The sequence below is a fragment of the Schistocerca americana genome, chromosome 3 (genome assembly GCF_021461395.2).
Source record: "Schistocerca americana isolate TAMUIC-IGC-003095 chromosome 3, iqSchAmer2.1, whole genome shotgun sequence".
NCBI lineage: Eukaryota > Metazoa > Arthropoda > Insecta > Orthoptera > Acrididae > Schistocerca > Schistocerca americana.
In genome coordinates, this window is record NC_060121.1 from 424,255,019 (window position 1) to 424,270,637 (window position 15,619).

At 41.5% G+C, this 15,619-nt stretch overlaps 1 protein-coding gene across 2 annotated transcripts in view; it reads right to left on the bottom strand.

The window, feature by feature from the left end:
• LOC124605832 (transmembrane protein 117-like) overlaps nt 1–15,619 on the bottom strand; it is a 217,745-nt gene that overhangs the window by 185,337 nt on the left and 16,789 nt on the right. For both annotated transcript variants that reach the window (XM_047137761.1, XM_047137760.1), the window contains exon 3: nt 3,634–3,716. In XM_047137761.1, the coding sequence (XP_046993717.1) occupies nt 3,634–3,716 (83 nt within the window). The remainder of the gene's footprint in view (nt 1–3,633; nt 3,717–15,619) is intronic.

Genomic DNA, 15,619 nt, shown 5'->3' on the forward strand with positions numbered 1-15,619 from the left:
ACGTGACGTCAGATGACCAGCCCACGTTAGAAGTCACTGAGCTTTCCTGACAGACGCGTTCTGCTGTTACTGCTTCCCTACTGTCAATACAATAGTCGTTGGTAGTGGTCAATTCCGCACTAGATAAGAGGGTCCGGGTACTTTTGATCGGGTAGTGTAAATGTAAAATTCTGAAACAGGATTTTCGTAAACATAAGGGCGCCCGGGTACTTCTGATCAGGTAGTGTAAAAGTAAAATTCTGCAACAGGAGCTTCCTAAAGAACATTACTTCCTTAACCTTTACGTGTCCCAGTTGCTATCGCGAGTTGTGCATTAACTATTGCTGTGATGGCAGTGCAGGTGATCAACAAGTGTAGTACCGCGATTTAACGGTTTTGGGTGATATTTACTTTTTTGTTTTATATTTAATTTCGGCACTTATTGCCAATACTGAAACTACCTTAGATATCAGGACGCAAATGTTTAATCACAAATGGTTACAATTTTCTGCAGTTATGTGAAAATGCGACCTGCTTTAGATTCTAGATGGGAGATGTCGAGATTGTAAGCAATAATAAATACACAAAAATAATGGTCGATAGAACGTCGTCTTTTTATGTCCATCTTTTTCACAGATGGTTGCGGGACCTCGACTGTTCAGAACAGAATGTCAGATCAAATCAAACACCTTTCAGCAATCTAAATTTACAGATTGCTATTTTATTGGGCTACAAGTATTGGCGATATTACGCCATCTTCAGACCCCCTGACCGACATGTAGAAAGATTGCCACCTCTGGTCCACTCAAAATAGGGGCCAGCATTCAGTGACTGGTATCCGCAGATTTTTGAGTCAGCGACCGCTTCAAACATTACCTGCCATGTTTTTAATCTGCGACTCACCCTAGATACGGACCAATGTTGTTGTTGTGGTCTTCAGTCCTGAGACTGGTTTGATGCAGCTCTCCATGCTACTCTATCATGTGCAAGCTGCTTCACCCCCCAGTACGTACTGCAGCCTATATCCTTCTGAATCTGCTTATTGTATTCATCTCTTGGTCCCCTTCTACGATTTTTACCCTCCACGCTGCCCTTCAATACCAAATTAGTGATCCCTTGATGCCCCCGAACATGTCCTACCAACCCATCCCTCCTTCTAGTCAAGTTGTGCCACAAACTCCTCTTCTCCCGAATTCTATTCAATACCTCCTCATTAGTTACGTGATCTACCCATCTAATCTTCAGCATTTTTCTGTAGCACCACATTTCGAAAGCTTCTATTCTCTTCTTGTCCAAACTATTTATCGTCCATGTTTCACTTCCATACATAGCTACACTCCGTACAAATACTCTCAGAAACGACTTCCTGACACTTAATTCAATACTCGATGTTAACAAATTTCTCTTCTTCAGGAATGCTTTCCTTGCCATTGCCAGTCTACATTTTATATCCTCTCTACTTCGACCATCATCAGTTATTTTGCTCCTCAAACAGCAAATCTCCTTTACTGCTTTAAGTGTCTCATTCCCTAATCTAATTTCCTCAGCATCACCCGAGTTATCTCGACTACATTCCATTATCCTCGTTTTGCTTTTGTTGATGTTCATCTTATATCCTCCTTTCAAGACACTGTCCATTCCGTCCAACTGCTCTTCCAAGTCCTTTGCTGTCTCTGACAGAATTACAATGTCATCGGCGAACCTTAAAGCTTTTATTTCTTCTCCATGGATTTTAATACCTACTCCGAATTATTCTTTTGTTTCCTTTATTGCTTGCTCAATATACAGATTGAATAACATCGGGGAGAGGCTACAACCCTGTCTCACTCCCTTCCCAACCATTGCTTCCCTTTCATTCCCTCAACTCTTATAACTGCCATCTGGTTTCTGTACAAATTGTAAATAGCCTTTCGCTCCCTGTATTTTACCCCTGGTACCTTTAGAATTTGAAAGAGAGTATTCCAGTCAACATTGTCAAAAGCTTTCTCTAAGTCTACAAATGCTAGAAACGTAGGTTTGCCTTTTCTTAATCTAGCTTCTAAGATAAGTCGTAGGGTCAGTATTGCCTCACGTGTTCCAGTATTTCTACGGAATCCAAAATGATCTTCCCCGAGGTCGGCTTCTACCAGTTTTTCCATTCGTCTGTAAAGAATTCGCGTTAGTATTTTGCAGATGTAGCTTATGAAACTGACAGTTCGGTAATTTTCACATCTGTCAACACCTGCTTTCTTTGGGATTGGAATTATTATACTCTTCTTGAAGTCTGAGGGTATTTCGCCTGTCTCATACATTCTGCTCTGTCAAACTCTTCACGCAGTGTCATATCTCCCATTTCATCTTCATCTACATCCTCTTCCATTTCCATAATATTGTCCTCAAGTACATCACCCTTGTACAGACCCTCTATACAGGGTGTTACAAAAAGGTACCGCCAAACTTTCAGGAAACGTTCCTCACACACAAAGAAAGAAAATATGTTATGTGGACATGTGTCCAGAAATGCTTACTTTCCATGTTAGAGCTCATTTTATTACTTCTCTTCACATCACATTAATCATGGAATGGAAACACACAGCAACAGAACGTACCGGCGTGACTTCAAACACTTTGTTACAGGAAATGTTCAAAATGTCCTCCGTTAGCGAGGATACATGCATCCACCCTCCGTCACATGGAATCCCTGATGCGCTGATGCAGCCCTGGACAATGGCGTATTGTATCACAGCCGTCCACAATACGAACACGAAGAGTCTCTACATTTGGTACCGGGGTTGCGTAGACAAGAGCTTTCAAATGCCCCCATAAATGAAAGTCAAGAGGGTTGAGGTCAGGAGAGCGTGGAGGCCATGGAATTGGTCCGCCTCTACCAATCCATCGGTCACCGTATCTGTTGTTGAGAAGCGTACGAACACTTCGACTGAAATGTGCAGGAGCTCCATCGTGCATGAATCACATGTTGTGTCGTACTTGTAAAGGCACATGTTCCAGCAGCACAGGTAGAGTATCCCGTATGAAATCATGATAACGTGCTCCATTGAGCGTAGGTGGAAGACCATACTGACGAAACTAAAATAAGCTCTAACATGTAAATTAAGCGTTACCGGACACATGTCCACAAAACATCTTTTCTTTATTTGTGTGTGAGGAATGTTTCCTGAAAGTTTGGCCGTACCTTTTTGTAACACCCTGTATACTCCTTCCTCCTTTCTGCTTTCTCTTCTTTGCTTAGAACTGGGTTTCCATCTGAGCTCCTGATATTCATACAAGTGGTTCTCTTTTCTCCAAAAGTCTCTTTAATTTCCCTGTAGGCAGTATCTATCTTACCTCTAGTGAGATAAGCCTCTACATATAACACGAATTCCGCAAGGTGCGTTTGTAGGTGATTTCTCCCTCTATCGAATATGCCTGGAGCGAACTTGCTGCGGCGTACAGTGAGTCAGAAAAAGAAAAGGTGCCCTACTTTATACACAAATCCAGTACACTATCTCAGTTCAGACATGAGCAGGAGTCGTGGCATGGAATCATGGTCTCGGTATTAAACTAGTCTTTTTTTTCATTAGATTTCCCTGTAGCATTACATTATTTCAGTAGATGGAAAAATGTACGGCTACGACAAACGTAGTGTAGCAAATGAACGCTGTTGCTTGCACTGACCTTGATGAGCGACCATCGCCACTCCGGTGGGTACTTGGTCAACACGAAGCTGAACACGTTGCCCACGATAGGGATAGTCGACTCTGTAACACAAGACGGCAGCGTCAGCTTGATACGAGAAATTAGTAAACACTGAGTAACTCAAAGACAACAGTCCGCATTACACAAGAAAAGCACACTTCTTATTTACAACGAAAAGGGATAGCTTTCGAATGTAAATACACTGCTGGCCATTAAAATTGCTACACCAAGAAGAAATGGAGATGATAAACGGGCATTCATTGGACAAATATATTATACTAGAACTGACATGTGATTACATTTTCAAGCAATTTGGGTGCATAGATCCTGAGAAATCAGTACCCAAAACAACCACCTCTGGCCGTAATAACGCCCTTGATACGCCTGAGCATTGAGTCAAACAGAGCTTGGATGGCGTGTACAGGTACAGCTGCCCATGCAGCTTCAACACGATACCACAGTTCATCAAGAGTAGTGACTGGCGTATTGTGACGAGCCAGTTGCTCGGCCACGGTTGACCAGACGTTTTCAATTGGTGAGAGGTTTGGAGAATGTGCTGGCCAGGTCTGCAGTCGAACATTTTATGTATCCAGAAAGGCCTGTACAGGACCTGCAACATGCGGTCGTGCGTTATCCTGCTGAAATGTAGAGTTTCGCAGGGATGTAATGAAGGGTAGAGCCACGGGTTGTAACACATCTGAAATGTAACGTCCAAAGTGCCGTCAAAGCGAACAAGAGGTGACCGAGACGTGTAACCAATGGCACCCCATACCATCACGCCGGGTGATACGCCAGTGTGGCGATGACGAATTCACGCTTCCAATGTGCGTTCACCGCGATGTCGCCAAACGCGGATGCGACCATCATGATGCTGTAAACAGAACCTGGATTAATCGGAAAAAATGGCGTTTTACCATTCGTGCACCCAGATTCGTCGTTGAGTACACCATCGCAGGCGCTCCTGTCTGTGATGCAGCGTCAAGGGTTACTGCAGCCATGGTCTCCGAGGTGATAGTCCATGTTGCTGCAAACGTCGTCGAACTGTTCGTGCAGATGGTTGTTGTCATGCAAACGTCCCCATCTGTTGACTCAGGGATCAAGACATGGCTGCATGATCCGTTACAGTCATGCGGATAAGATGCCTGTCATCTCGACTGCTAGTGATGCGAGGCCGTTGGGATCCAGCACAGCGTTTTGTATTACCCTCCTGGGACCGAGTCGATATTCTGCCAACAGTCATTGGATCTCGACCAACGCGAGCAGCAATGTCGCGATACGGTAAACCGCCATCGCTATAGGCTACAATCCGACCTTTATCAAAGTCGGAAACGTGATGGTACGCATTTCTCCTCCTTACACGAGGCATCACAACAACGTTTCACCAGGCAACACCAGTCAACTGCTGTTTGTGTATGAGAAATCGGTTGGAAACTTTCCTCATGTCAGCAAGTTGTAGGTGTCGCCACCGGCGCCATCCTTGTGTGAATGCTCTGTAAAGCTAATCATTTGCATGTCAGAGCATCTTCTTCCTGTCAGTTAAATTTCGCGTCCTTAGCACGTCATCTTCGTGGTGTAGCAGTTTTAATGGCCAGTAGTGTATTATATACGGTGTTATTCGTAAATACTTCCAGGGTTTCATTGGAGAGAACAAGTTTTGAACTCAAATTACAGTTTCTCAATACGGACACTTATTGAGATCCAGCAGAAGTGAACACATCCGTTCAGTTCACAGAAATCGCAGACACGAACTGCCCGGAAGTAACGACAATAACTTCTTTTGGACACCTGTTCATTGGGTTGCCCATCTGCAGGCGCCAACTAGTTCGCTGCGATAATACGGAGCACTAAATTATTCAACATGTCCTGACACACCTGCCCACCAGTGTCACATCGCAAGCGCGTGTGTTACAAATCGAAATGCTCCATACACGGGATATCGAGATGATCTATCCACTGATATACGTCTTTTTTTTATGTTTTATAGTTTACGCACAGTCGTCCTTTGAAACCCGGAGGTATGTACCAATCAATAATCCTGTGAAGACGATAAAATCGGACTGTTTCGTATGTTTGCAAGGTATCTCCGATAGAACTGTTAGGTGACTCTTTGTAAAAAGAAAGAGAACAGGTCGAAGAGTATGCATTAGACGAATGGCTGATCTGTAGTTATCCTGAGCATTCATTCGCGTATGGATATTTGTGGAGCACCTGTACGTAGACAATGGATCAACTGATTATGACCATAACATATAAAAAAAATTGTACGGAGTGGTGACAAACAGCCTGGAAAGCTTGTAAGGGTATCTCAGGGTAGGTTCTCCTCAGAAATAACTGTTAAAAAAATTTCGATACGTTTCGCTGTTTCCGAATTAATTAGCATTGAAGTTAGTCAGTCAGACCATTGAGCGCGAAAATTCAAGCAGCCCGTCAGAGACGTTGTCGTCAAGTGTGTTCTTCATTTGGTTTCCTAAAACCGAACAACAGAGCGTTGCAAAAATTGGACATGGGACGGTAGTAAGGATCGTATGCAAGCCAAAGCCCGAGCACCCTCGTGCTCTGTCATATACACTACGAGAGAGAATGACACCAACTGTATCTCGCAAGCCGCTTCAGTGTTCACGCGCAACGGGCTAATTGGCTAACTTCAATGCTAATTAACTCGGACGCGACGCAAAGTACCGATTTTTTTTCTTGACAGTTATTTCTCTGCACAACCTACCGTGCAACAACCTTAAAAGCTTTTCAGACTGTTTCTGGCCGCCTTGCAAGTACATTCAACAGGCTATGATGTGCGTTACACATTGTTCATTTTGAACTGTTAATGAGCATACAATATATTATGGATTAGATGCAGAAGAGTTTACTAGGTTTACAAGGCTGCATATGATGGCTGAGACAGACCGACTAAAGTGTGGCTTTGCAAAACTAACAAGTGCCAGCGTTAGTTTGGGACACGCTTTGTTGAGAGCTGTTGCTGTGGTTCGTGAAATTATATATATCAGATACCAGCAGTATTTACGCTACTGGCCATTAAAATTGCTACACCACGAAGATGACGTGCTACAGACGCGAAATTTAACCGACAGGAAGAAGATGTTGTGATATGCAAATGATTAGCTTTTCAGAGCATTCACACAATGGGCAGTAGTGTATTTATCACATAACTTAATTCCTGAATGTTTAAATCACGCTATCAGGAAATTCGAAACTAATTTCTTTTACTAAAAGCTTTTCCACGGCAAAGTATGATATACTTACAAATACTTTCTGTTTTGAAATTGTTTCCATTCTGGTACCATTCACATCTGCTACACATTCATCCACAGTGATACAAAATTTTCCATAATATATTTTCTTAACATTTTACTGCATGTTGATGTGTTTTTGGGATATTTGTTTCTGTTACACCCTTCCTTTGAATGTTTATCCGAATTTTAGGTCAAAGTATACGTTGCTTTATACATTCTATTTCAGTATGAAAGATCTATTATTGTTTTTATTATTTTTTTACAGACAGAAGAATTATATGTGAATATAGAGGGTGTAATGGGTGTAAGTGCAGATGTTTTTATACATGGTGTCTTAATTTGTGCACATATAGGTGTGTTGGTTGTTTTTGCTCTGTTTAACAGCCTTTCCACAGACACACCACAAACTTTATGACTTCATGTTTCCTGCAAAGTCATAACTGCATCAGTATGCAGACTACCCCTGTCAGTTTAGCTAATCGTTTTGCATCCACGTGTCCACACTGCAGCACCTGAGCTGCTGCCCAGGACAAAATAAGAGTTAATTGCTTGTTCTTGCCACATGTAGTTGGAGGTACTAACTAATCTAAAAGCATACTACTCCTAACAGCTATAATTATTAGTCTGCAGATGATGTAAGTAGTGATGTAATGTTGTTCAGTACACTGTCCTCAGTCATCAACAGAAGTATCTGCAACTATACCCATTACACCCTGTATAGACTATGTTTTGTTACAATGTGTGCCTTCACTGTTTTGTAAAACGTCGCTGAAACATATTTTGGTAAGACAAATAACAAAGTTTCAAGTGACAGTTGACTATGAAGTCCTAAGTAGCTCTTAGTGTCTTTATCCATTTGGAACATTCCTTCATCTCATACATGGAGATGCCGTGGCATCAACTGAAGTCTCTCTCATGGCTGCGTTCTCACACACTTGCAGAGATGTGCAGCATGTGAGACAAATTACATAATGTGTTGCTTCAAAGATTAGCTAGTAAATGCTTATTGACGGAACTGGAAAATTTTCTGCACCGCTTCACTTGGTAAAGTTTGCCATTTTGATCACAGCGACAGCATAGAACTTCATTCAAAGTAGTTGCGAGATTGGACTGTTGGGCTGGAAAACGTTTATAGCTGACACTGAATACACTGGCTCCAACCAGTTTCTAGTAACGTCCATCACTAAATATCACAAAGAGTATACAGGATAAATCTTCCAAATTAGTAAGGATCATGAGCTACCGACTGCTGAAACTGTGAATGTTTGGAAAAAACACCGTAGCTTGAAGGACCTACAAACTCTTCCACAACAACTTACACAAAATGTTAAAAATTTTTGGCCTTTTAACCAGTCAGCCTCAGGAGTAGAATGAAAGCATTTCCATTGGTCATTTCTTTCCCCCACTAACCGCACTTCACTCATCTGAGAAGTCTTGCCGCCAGCCAAGGCTTTTCATCAGTTCGTTTCCAACAGATGTTCGAAAACAGCTTCTATCATGAGAAAGTTTCTAGCCCTTGACCCAGCCTAGTAGGCTCTGTTCGCAACCGATTAGCGAAAGACCAGTCCCATACAGGCTGGACAAAGTTGTGCTCGCCAGTAGGAGTGGCCGAGCGGTTCTAGGCGGTACAGTCTGGAACCGCTCGAACGCTACGGTCTCAGGTTCGAATCCTGCCTCGGGCATGGATGTGTGTGGTGTCCTTAGGTTAGTTAGGTTTAAGTAGTTCTAAGTTCTAGGGGACTGATGACCTCAGAAGTTAAGTCCCATAGTAAAAAAAAAAAAAAAAAAAAAAGATTGTGCTCATGTTTCCTGAACAGTCAACACGGCATTGCCACGGCGTGATCAGCAACGATGTTATTCATTTAACTAGATTTCAGACCAGTTCAGTATTTATTTTTACACCCGTAGAGTCCTAAGTCTCATCCCAATAAAAATATTTTAATTCGCCTTCAAGTGGCAGGAAGAAGTTTCTGTCCGCACTTCACTTCTCTTTCTTGACTTTACATTTTTTCTCTCCTTATTTTCTTTTCTTTTACATTTCTTCCACGACTTTCTGTTCTTTACATTACTTTCCTTCCTTTATTTTTTACATCAAGTACCTTAATTTCTATTCCTTACACTTCTTTCCTTACTTTCTTTTCTTTGTGTTGCTTTGCCTTACTACCCTTTCTTCCTTTATTTTACATTTCTTTTGTTATTTCACTTTTTTTACAGTTCTTCTCTTACTTTCATTTCTTTACATTTCGTTCCGCTATTCCGTTTCTTTGCATTCTTTTCCTTACTTTCATTTCTTTATACTTCTTTACTTACTATAATTTCCTTGCATTTCTTTCCTCCCTTTTATTTCTTAACTTTATTTTCTTTTCATTTCTTTCTTTACTTTCTTTCCTTTAGATTCATTTTCTTTCCATTTCTTTCCATTTCAGTACATTCCAACACATTCCTTTCCTTTACATCTCAATACATTCCTTTCCATTACATTTCAGCATATTTGAATTCATTCCACTACATTAATTTCCTATAAATTTCAAGAGATTAGAATACAGTCCTTTTCGTTTTTTGCCTTTTTTCGTTTCTATTCTTGTCATTTCTTTTCTTTTCTGCTAACATATTGCTCTACTGCGTACACTGCAGCTCTACATGAGTTTTGAGATATTACTGCCCAAGTCTGTACCACTCTTCGATGGTGACCCTCTTGAAACATTCCAGTACTGTGAAAGGAGGATTGTTGTGGAGAAGAACCACACGTTTCAACTTTCCCAAGCGTGCTCAATTAGGTTCTTGTTAGCAGAAAGCACAGGCTATTTCATTTGTTTGGTTGTGCCTTCTGCAGGAAGGTGTTCTCGAAGTGGGCGTAGTGTTCTCATTCATTATCATACTAAAAAACAGATTCATGTCCGAAATTTCGACTTCAGGGCTGAACAGTAGGTCAGAGAATGCTTTCTCAGTACTACATAGTCTCCAAATTGCCCTCGATAGTGAAAAGAGGCGTCCATCGTACGTAAATATTACCAACACAAAGCATGGCTGACCCACCTGCAAGCTGCACATGTGAACGGCTCCATTACACAACTGCTGTATATGGCGATTTCCTGTTCTCAAAAGAAGGCTGCGAGAGAGATCCCTGATACAAAAGAAGCAACTTATTGAACAGACAAGATCCACCTTCGTGGATATGAAAAACCACTGAAGTCCATTTTATTAGGAAGGAAAGTTGTTACTCACCATATAGCGGAGGTGCTGAGTCGTGATAGGCACAACAAAAAGATTCACACAATTACAGCTTTCGGCCATTAAGGCCTTTGTCAGCAATAGACACACATACACACAGGCACACACACACTCTCACGCAAACGCAGCTTGCACACACGTCTGCAGTGTGTGTGCGTGTGTGTATGTGTGTCTATTACTGACAAAGGCCTTAATGGCCGAAAGCTATAATTGTGTGAATCTTTTTGTTGTGCCTATCGCGGTTCAGCATCTCCGCTATATGGTGAGCAGCAGCTTTCCTTCCTAATATTGTTACATTCCATCCTGGATTTTCCATTGTTTGGAGTCAATTTTAGTGAGATGAGTAACAAAGTTTTGTATGATGATTACCTAACAAATCTCAGATTATGCTTCATATTTTTACTCATTTGCTTGATTTTGGTCCTATCCAGCATTCCCCTTCACCGTTGTAACGCACTCGATGTCACTCTGTATAAATTATTTTAAATAAGTTTACAACAGCAAGAACTTATTTCTATTTGAAACTGATTTCTCTTTCTTTTTTTATTAACTTTTCTCTTTTATTTTCATTCTTTTCTATTCTTTTTGTCTTTATTTTTTCCTTTCTTTTCTTTTTTCTTCCTTTCTCCTCTATTTATTTTTTCTCCTAACTGCTTTTTCCTATTTTCTCTTCTCTGAGTTTTCTTATTTTCTCTTTTCTATTTATTTCACTTTTGTAGTTTCTGTTTTTTCCTATTTCTTTTTGCTGTTTTTTTCCTATTTCTTATTTATTTCATTTTTCTTATTTTCTGTTCTTCCCTTTTCTGTTTTTTCTATTTTTCATTTTTTTGTTTTTTTTCTTTTCTTTCCTTGTCTTCTACTTCTCTAACTTTTGGACTTTGCATGTCAATAGCACATTAGATCGATACCCCGTATTCAGCGAATATTTACTAACTGCATGATATGCGAGAAAGAATTGTCAGAGCGTGTGCTTCAATAAGTGCCGAAGTGATAAGGAATACCACTCAATAAACGATAAGGAGATTGCAGCACTGCATTGATAGCAATGGTCATCACTTCGAACACCTTCGGTAAATGGACATTCATTCCACCTTTGTGTCCTTCGTTGATCTTGAAAGACCTTACTGTTGTACATCAGTGGATTTGTGTCGATAGCCACTATCAGAAAATAAGTACCAAACTATAGCATCCCATTTAAAAAAACAAAGTTGATCTCTGAAGCGAACCCACCTAGCAACAAAAAACCAACATATTATGGCCTGCGTTGTCTCATGCATCTTTTGTCCCACAAGCTTTTCAGCTACTATCATACTTTCAGAGCTATTCTCTGTGGCAGTAGTTAGTCACTCACCCTGTATAATTATGGCAGGCTGTCAAATACGGTATTAAGTTTCTTCGCCGAAAAATATTTTCTTATTCAGATGTATCTTTATCAGTTGAATACCCACTGCTCTGCTGTCCAAACATTCTTATCAGAAATTCTCTGACAGAAACTGATCGAGTAGTTGTCAAAATGTGGGTGCTTCTTTCGTCCTCAATTATTTGATGTGTTGGGCTATATGGGTGCAGCTAAATGTCGCTTCTAATAATCTATACCACGTAACTCATAATTTTCAGCCTGTGTGATCTAGAAATTTTAAGCACATCTCAGTGCTCGCCGGGACGGCAGTTTCCAAGAACACAGTGAGTAAAAACAGTGCTACATCACGGTTACCCTTAATGATAAATCTGACAACATTCAGTCATATTGTAATAACTGTAATGCAAAAACAAAACTTACGACAAGAAAAAGAGATTGGGAAACGAGAAAGAAAGAGAGGAGAGAGAAGGGGAAAGAGAGAGAGTGAAGTGGAATGAGAATTACAACGGTTCGAAACTTTGAATAACAACGACTGGAGATTGTGGTATGTTAGGGTAAGTGTGGCAGATGATGTTAAGGGTCAGGTTATTCCATGGTCGAAAGCTTGCAGTGCAAACATGCTTGTGCTATGAGGAAGAACTAAATGTAATTAAGAATGTAGGAACTGAGATCCTTGTGAGAGTTCCTAATGCCACGACATTATATTCAAGGATCTATATTTGGGATTGTGTTTTCTGGGAGTTGTTGGAATAACGAAAGGGTGTGTTTGGCGACGTCTTGAACTCTAAGTGACCTCTCTGGGAATGGGTAATATGATAATAGAGTGATAGATTAGTTACAATAGCAGACTCTGTTCAATTACTACTGCAAATATTTTTCATATTTCCAAAATAAGGAGTGCAGTTCATGAGCTGTTTTCTAACAAAGTGCACATGGCGATCCACAAAGTTAGCGTATAAACATACTCCAGCAATGATGTTAAAGGTATTTAACAGCGCTACAAGTTCAATTCTTAAATACAGTAGTCGTTATTTTTACAGGGACGGTGATAGCAGAATTATCTAAATTGCAATGGAGCTTTGCCTCTTGTACCTATATGAGGGATTGGATTAAAGATTTACGTCAGGGCCTATACTAGCAATCACGTCGATACGCTCTGATTGTGCACATGAAAACCTGCGCCAGGTCAAGATCTCTAACATCTATTTCGCGCCTTTCTGGAACAACTAGCATGCCATTGGGCTATCCACGCACGACTTTTGGGGTACCTAAAGTTCTCAAATTTCTCTGCTCCCGTTCCTTTCCAACGGTACTATTCCCGTAATAGGGAAACCGAAGTGTATAATACTTCGGTATGTATGAGGGAACACTGACTGTGAAGTTGGATCGGGCCAGGACTATTCCTCGCTAGCTAACAGAGATGCTTCTACTCGCAGCAGGTGGGAAATCAAATCCTTGGCCCAGACTTTCACATGTCGCTTCTGAAGCACATTGAAGAATGTTAACTAATTCTGGTGCAATATCGTCACTGCACTGTACGAGCGTCGTCCACGTGACAGAACCACTATTGATGTGGTATCTAGGCCAGCTGGTAAACGATTCTTATTGTTTTCTTAGAGTGGAACGTCAGAGAGCCCACGGAGTGGTGCAAGATGGCCGGCGACAGTCTCATGGAACACTATATCTTAGGCGAGTAACAGCATTATTCTTGCAGAGCTCGGAGCAGATCATGTTCTATAGCATGCCCTGAATAATTATTTCCTAGACTGGGCGAAAAGTGACGAGATATTTCATCGGATTCTTTGTGACAGAAGTTATATCGACGTAGGGACACGAGGCCATGCGTTTTGGCGCTGTGGCAAGACATTGGAGTAGTATGTGAGAGGATGGTAGTTCAACAACTATCTAGTGATCAAGATTTAGATTTTCTATGGTTTCATTAAAATCACTTGGATTCTATGGCGGGATGATTCATATGAAAGAGCATCGCCGATTTCCTACCCGGTCTTTCCCCTAAAACAAGCTGTCGCCCGTTTCTGATGACCACATGGTTGACGAGGTGTTGAACCTTGATTTTCCTTCTTTTCTTCAGGAGATGATATCAGATGCTGACTTACTGCAGCCTATGCGTATATTTGGTGTAAAATAAACAAAAAATGCATTTTTTGTTCTGCAGTACTCCAGAAAACTGCCTGCAGAATGTATCTTTCACTCCGCAGTCGAGTATGCATTAATTTTGAACTTCCTGAAGAATTAAAATGGTGTGCTGCAACAGGATTCGAAAGTAGAAAAGCGATGAAATTTCGCGGCTGACTGAAACTGTTCACTGGATCGGGACTCGAACATGCGACCTGTGCCTTCCTTTGGCAAGTGTTCTACCGACCGAGTTATCCAGGCATGACTCGCAACCCGCCCGCACAGCTTCACTTCTAGCAGTCTTTCTGCCGCAGATAGAAAATTCTTTCTAGGAAAGTCATATTGGCAGAACTGTTTGGTGTAGCTGGGTAGGTAAGAGCAGTGCCCGTGGAAGGCAATGACCCAGGTCCGAGTGCGGCTTGGAACACAGCTTTAGTCTGTCAATATGTGGGCAAGTGTACGTCAACTAAGGACGATTATTTTAAACTCAGCTGGAAAAAACACATAGAGGTACCGCAAGAAAATGTAGTGTTTTAGGATGCATCTCATGGGTAGGAAACACTTGCTGAGTGTAATGATGATATTTCAGAGACTGTTCGGATTGAAAGCCTCAGACAGAATCATTTGTGATTTGCAATCGCGTCCTTTGTCAGTTTAATAGTAAAAGAAGTCGTTCTATACGGCCTTACATTAAAATTACAATTCCAGGAAAAACAGTAAACAGTGAAATTTTAATATGTTTTCGTATACAGCATAGTAGGAAACACACACGATGATATTTGTAGGTGACTTGGGAAATATTTGAGGTGCGGAATTTAGTAAATAGAGCTGGCGACAACAGTAGCTCTAAGCTGCCTGAGCACGTAGTCAATTGGGCTTATATGACAGATACAGGAAAGTCATCTAGGATACTTCAGTTCTTTTTCAGATATTAGTCGCAGTGTTTAAAGAAACTGGTAACATGACAGTTTCTCAGTAATCGTAGACCAGATGTTCGCAGTGAGCAAGAGATATGAGAGGAGCGCCGGACAAGCCAACACTCGAACACCCTTAGTACCGAATTAGGTCTTCTTGAAAGATAGCGTAACACAGACCTCGAAGATAGGACACAGCGAATGGTCTTACACATCAAAAGTGTTACCCCTGCCATCCAGATTACCGGTCATGCAAAACAGAGGTAATCCGGATGTGTACCCAATGGCATCCCATACCTTCGAGCCCGGTGCTGGCCTCGTTTGATGTGATAAATACAACCTGGCAATGTTGCTAAAGAGCCTCCACAAACGGGAAAGTACACCATGATGCTGCATGCAGAAGTGTGCGACTCGTCTGAATAGACGACATGGTGCCCCTCCTGTGTAGAGCGCTGTCGTTGGGCCCACTACTGTCGGTTCGTCTCTCTGCTGCCGTGCTGGTATTCCGTGGAACTCCTGACTTGTCTTGCTGCAAACGGCAGCATTTCCTGATTCCAGGAATTTTACGTGTTTGTAAGATTCTGTCGGTCTAGCGAACAATATATGTTGTAAGTAGGCTGTTTAGGTTTATATGTTGGTAACGCCACGTAACGCTCGAAAATCACTGACTGTGCTGGGTGCAATCTGTGGCTGGTTGGTATTGTTGGAATATTCACTATTGTAGTGTTGCGCAGTTGGCTGTTCACAGCGCGTAGCGTTGCGCAGTTGGAGGTGAGCCGCGCCAGCGGTGGTGGATGTGGGAAGAGAGATGGCAGAGTTTTGAGAGCGGAGGATCTGGACGTGTGTCCGTCAGAAAAAAGGGGATTTGTAAGACTGGATGTCATGAACATATATATATTAACGTAAATACATTGTTTGTTCTCCATCAAAATCTTTCATTTGCTAACTATGCCTATCAGTAGTTAGTGCCTTCAGTAGTTTGAATCGTTCATTTAGCTGGCAGTATTGGCGCTCGCTGTATTGCAGTAGTTCGAGTAACGAAGATTTTTGTGAGGTAAGTGATAAGCCGGCCAGGG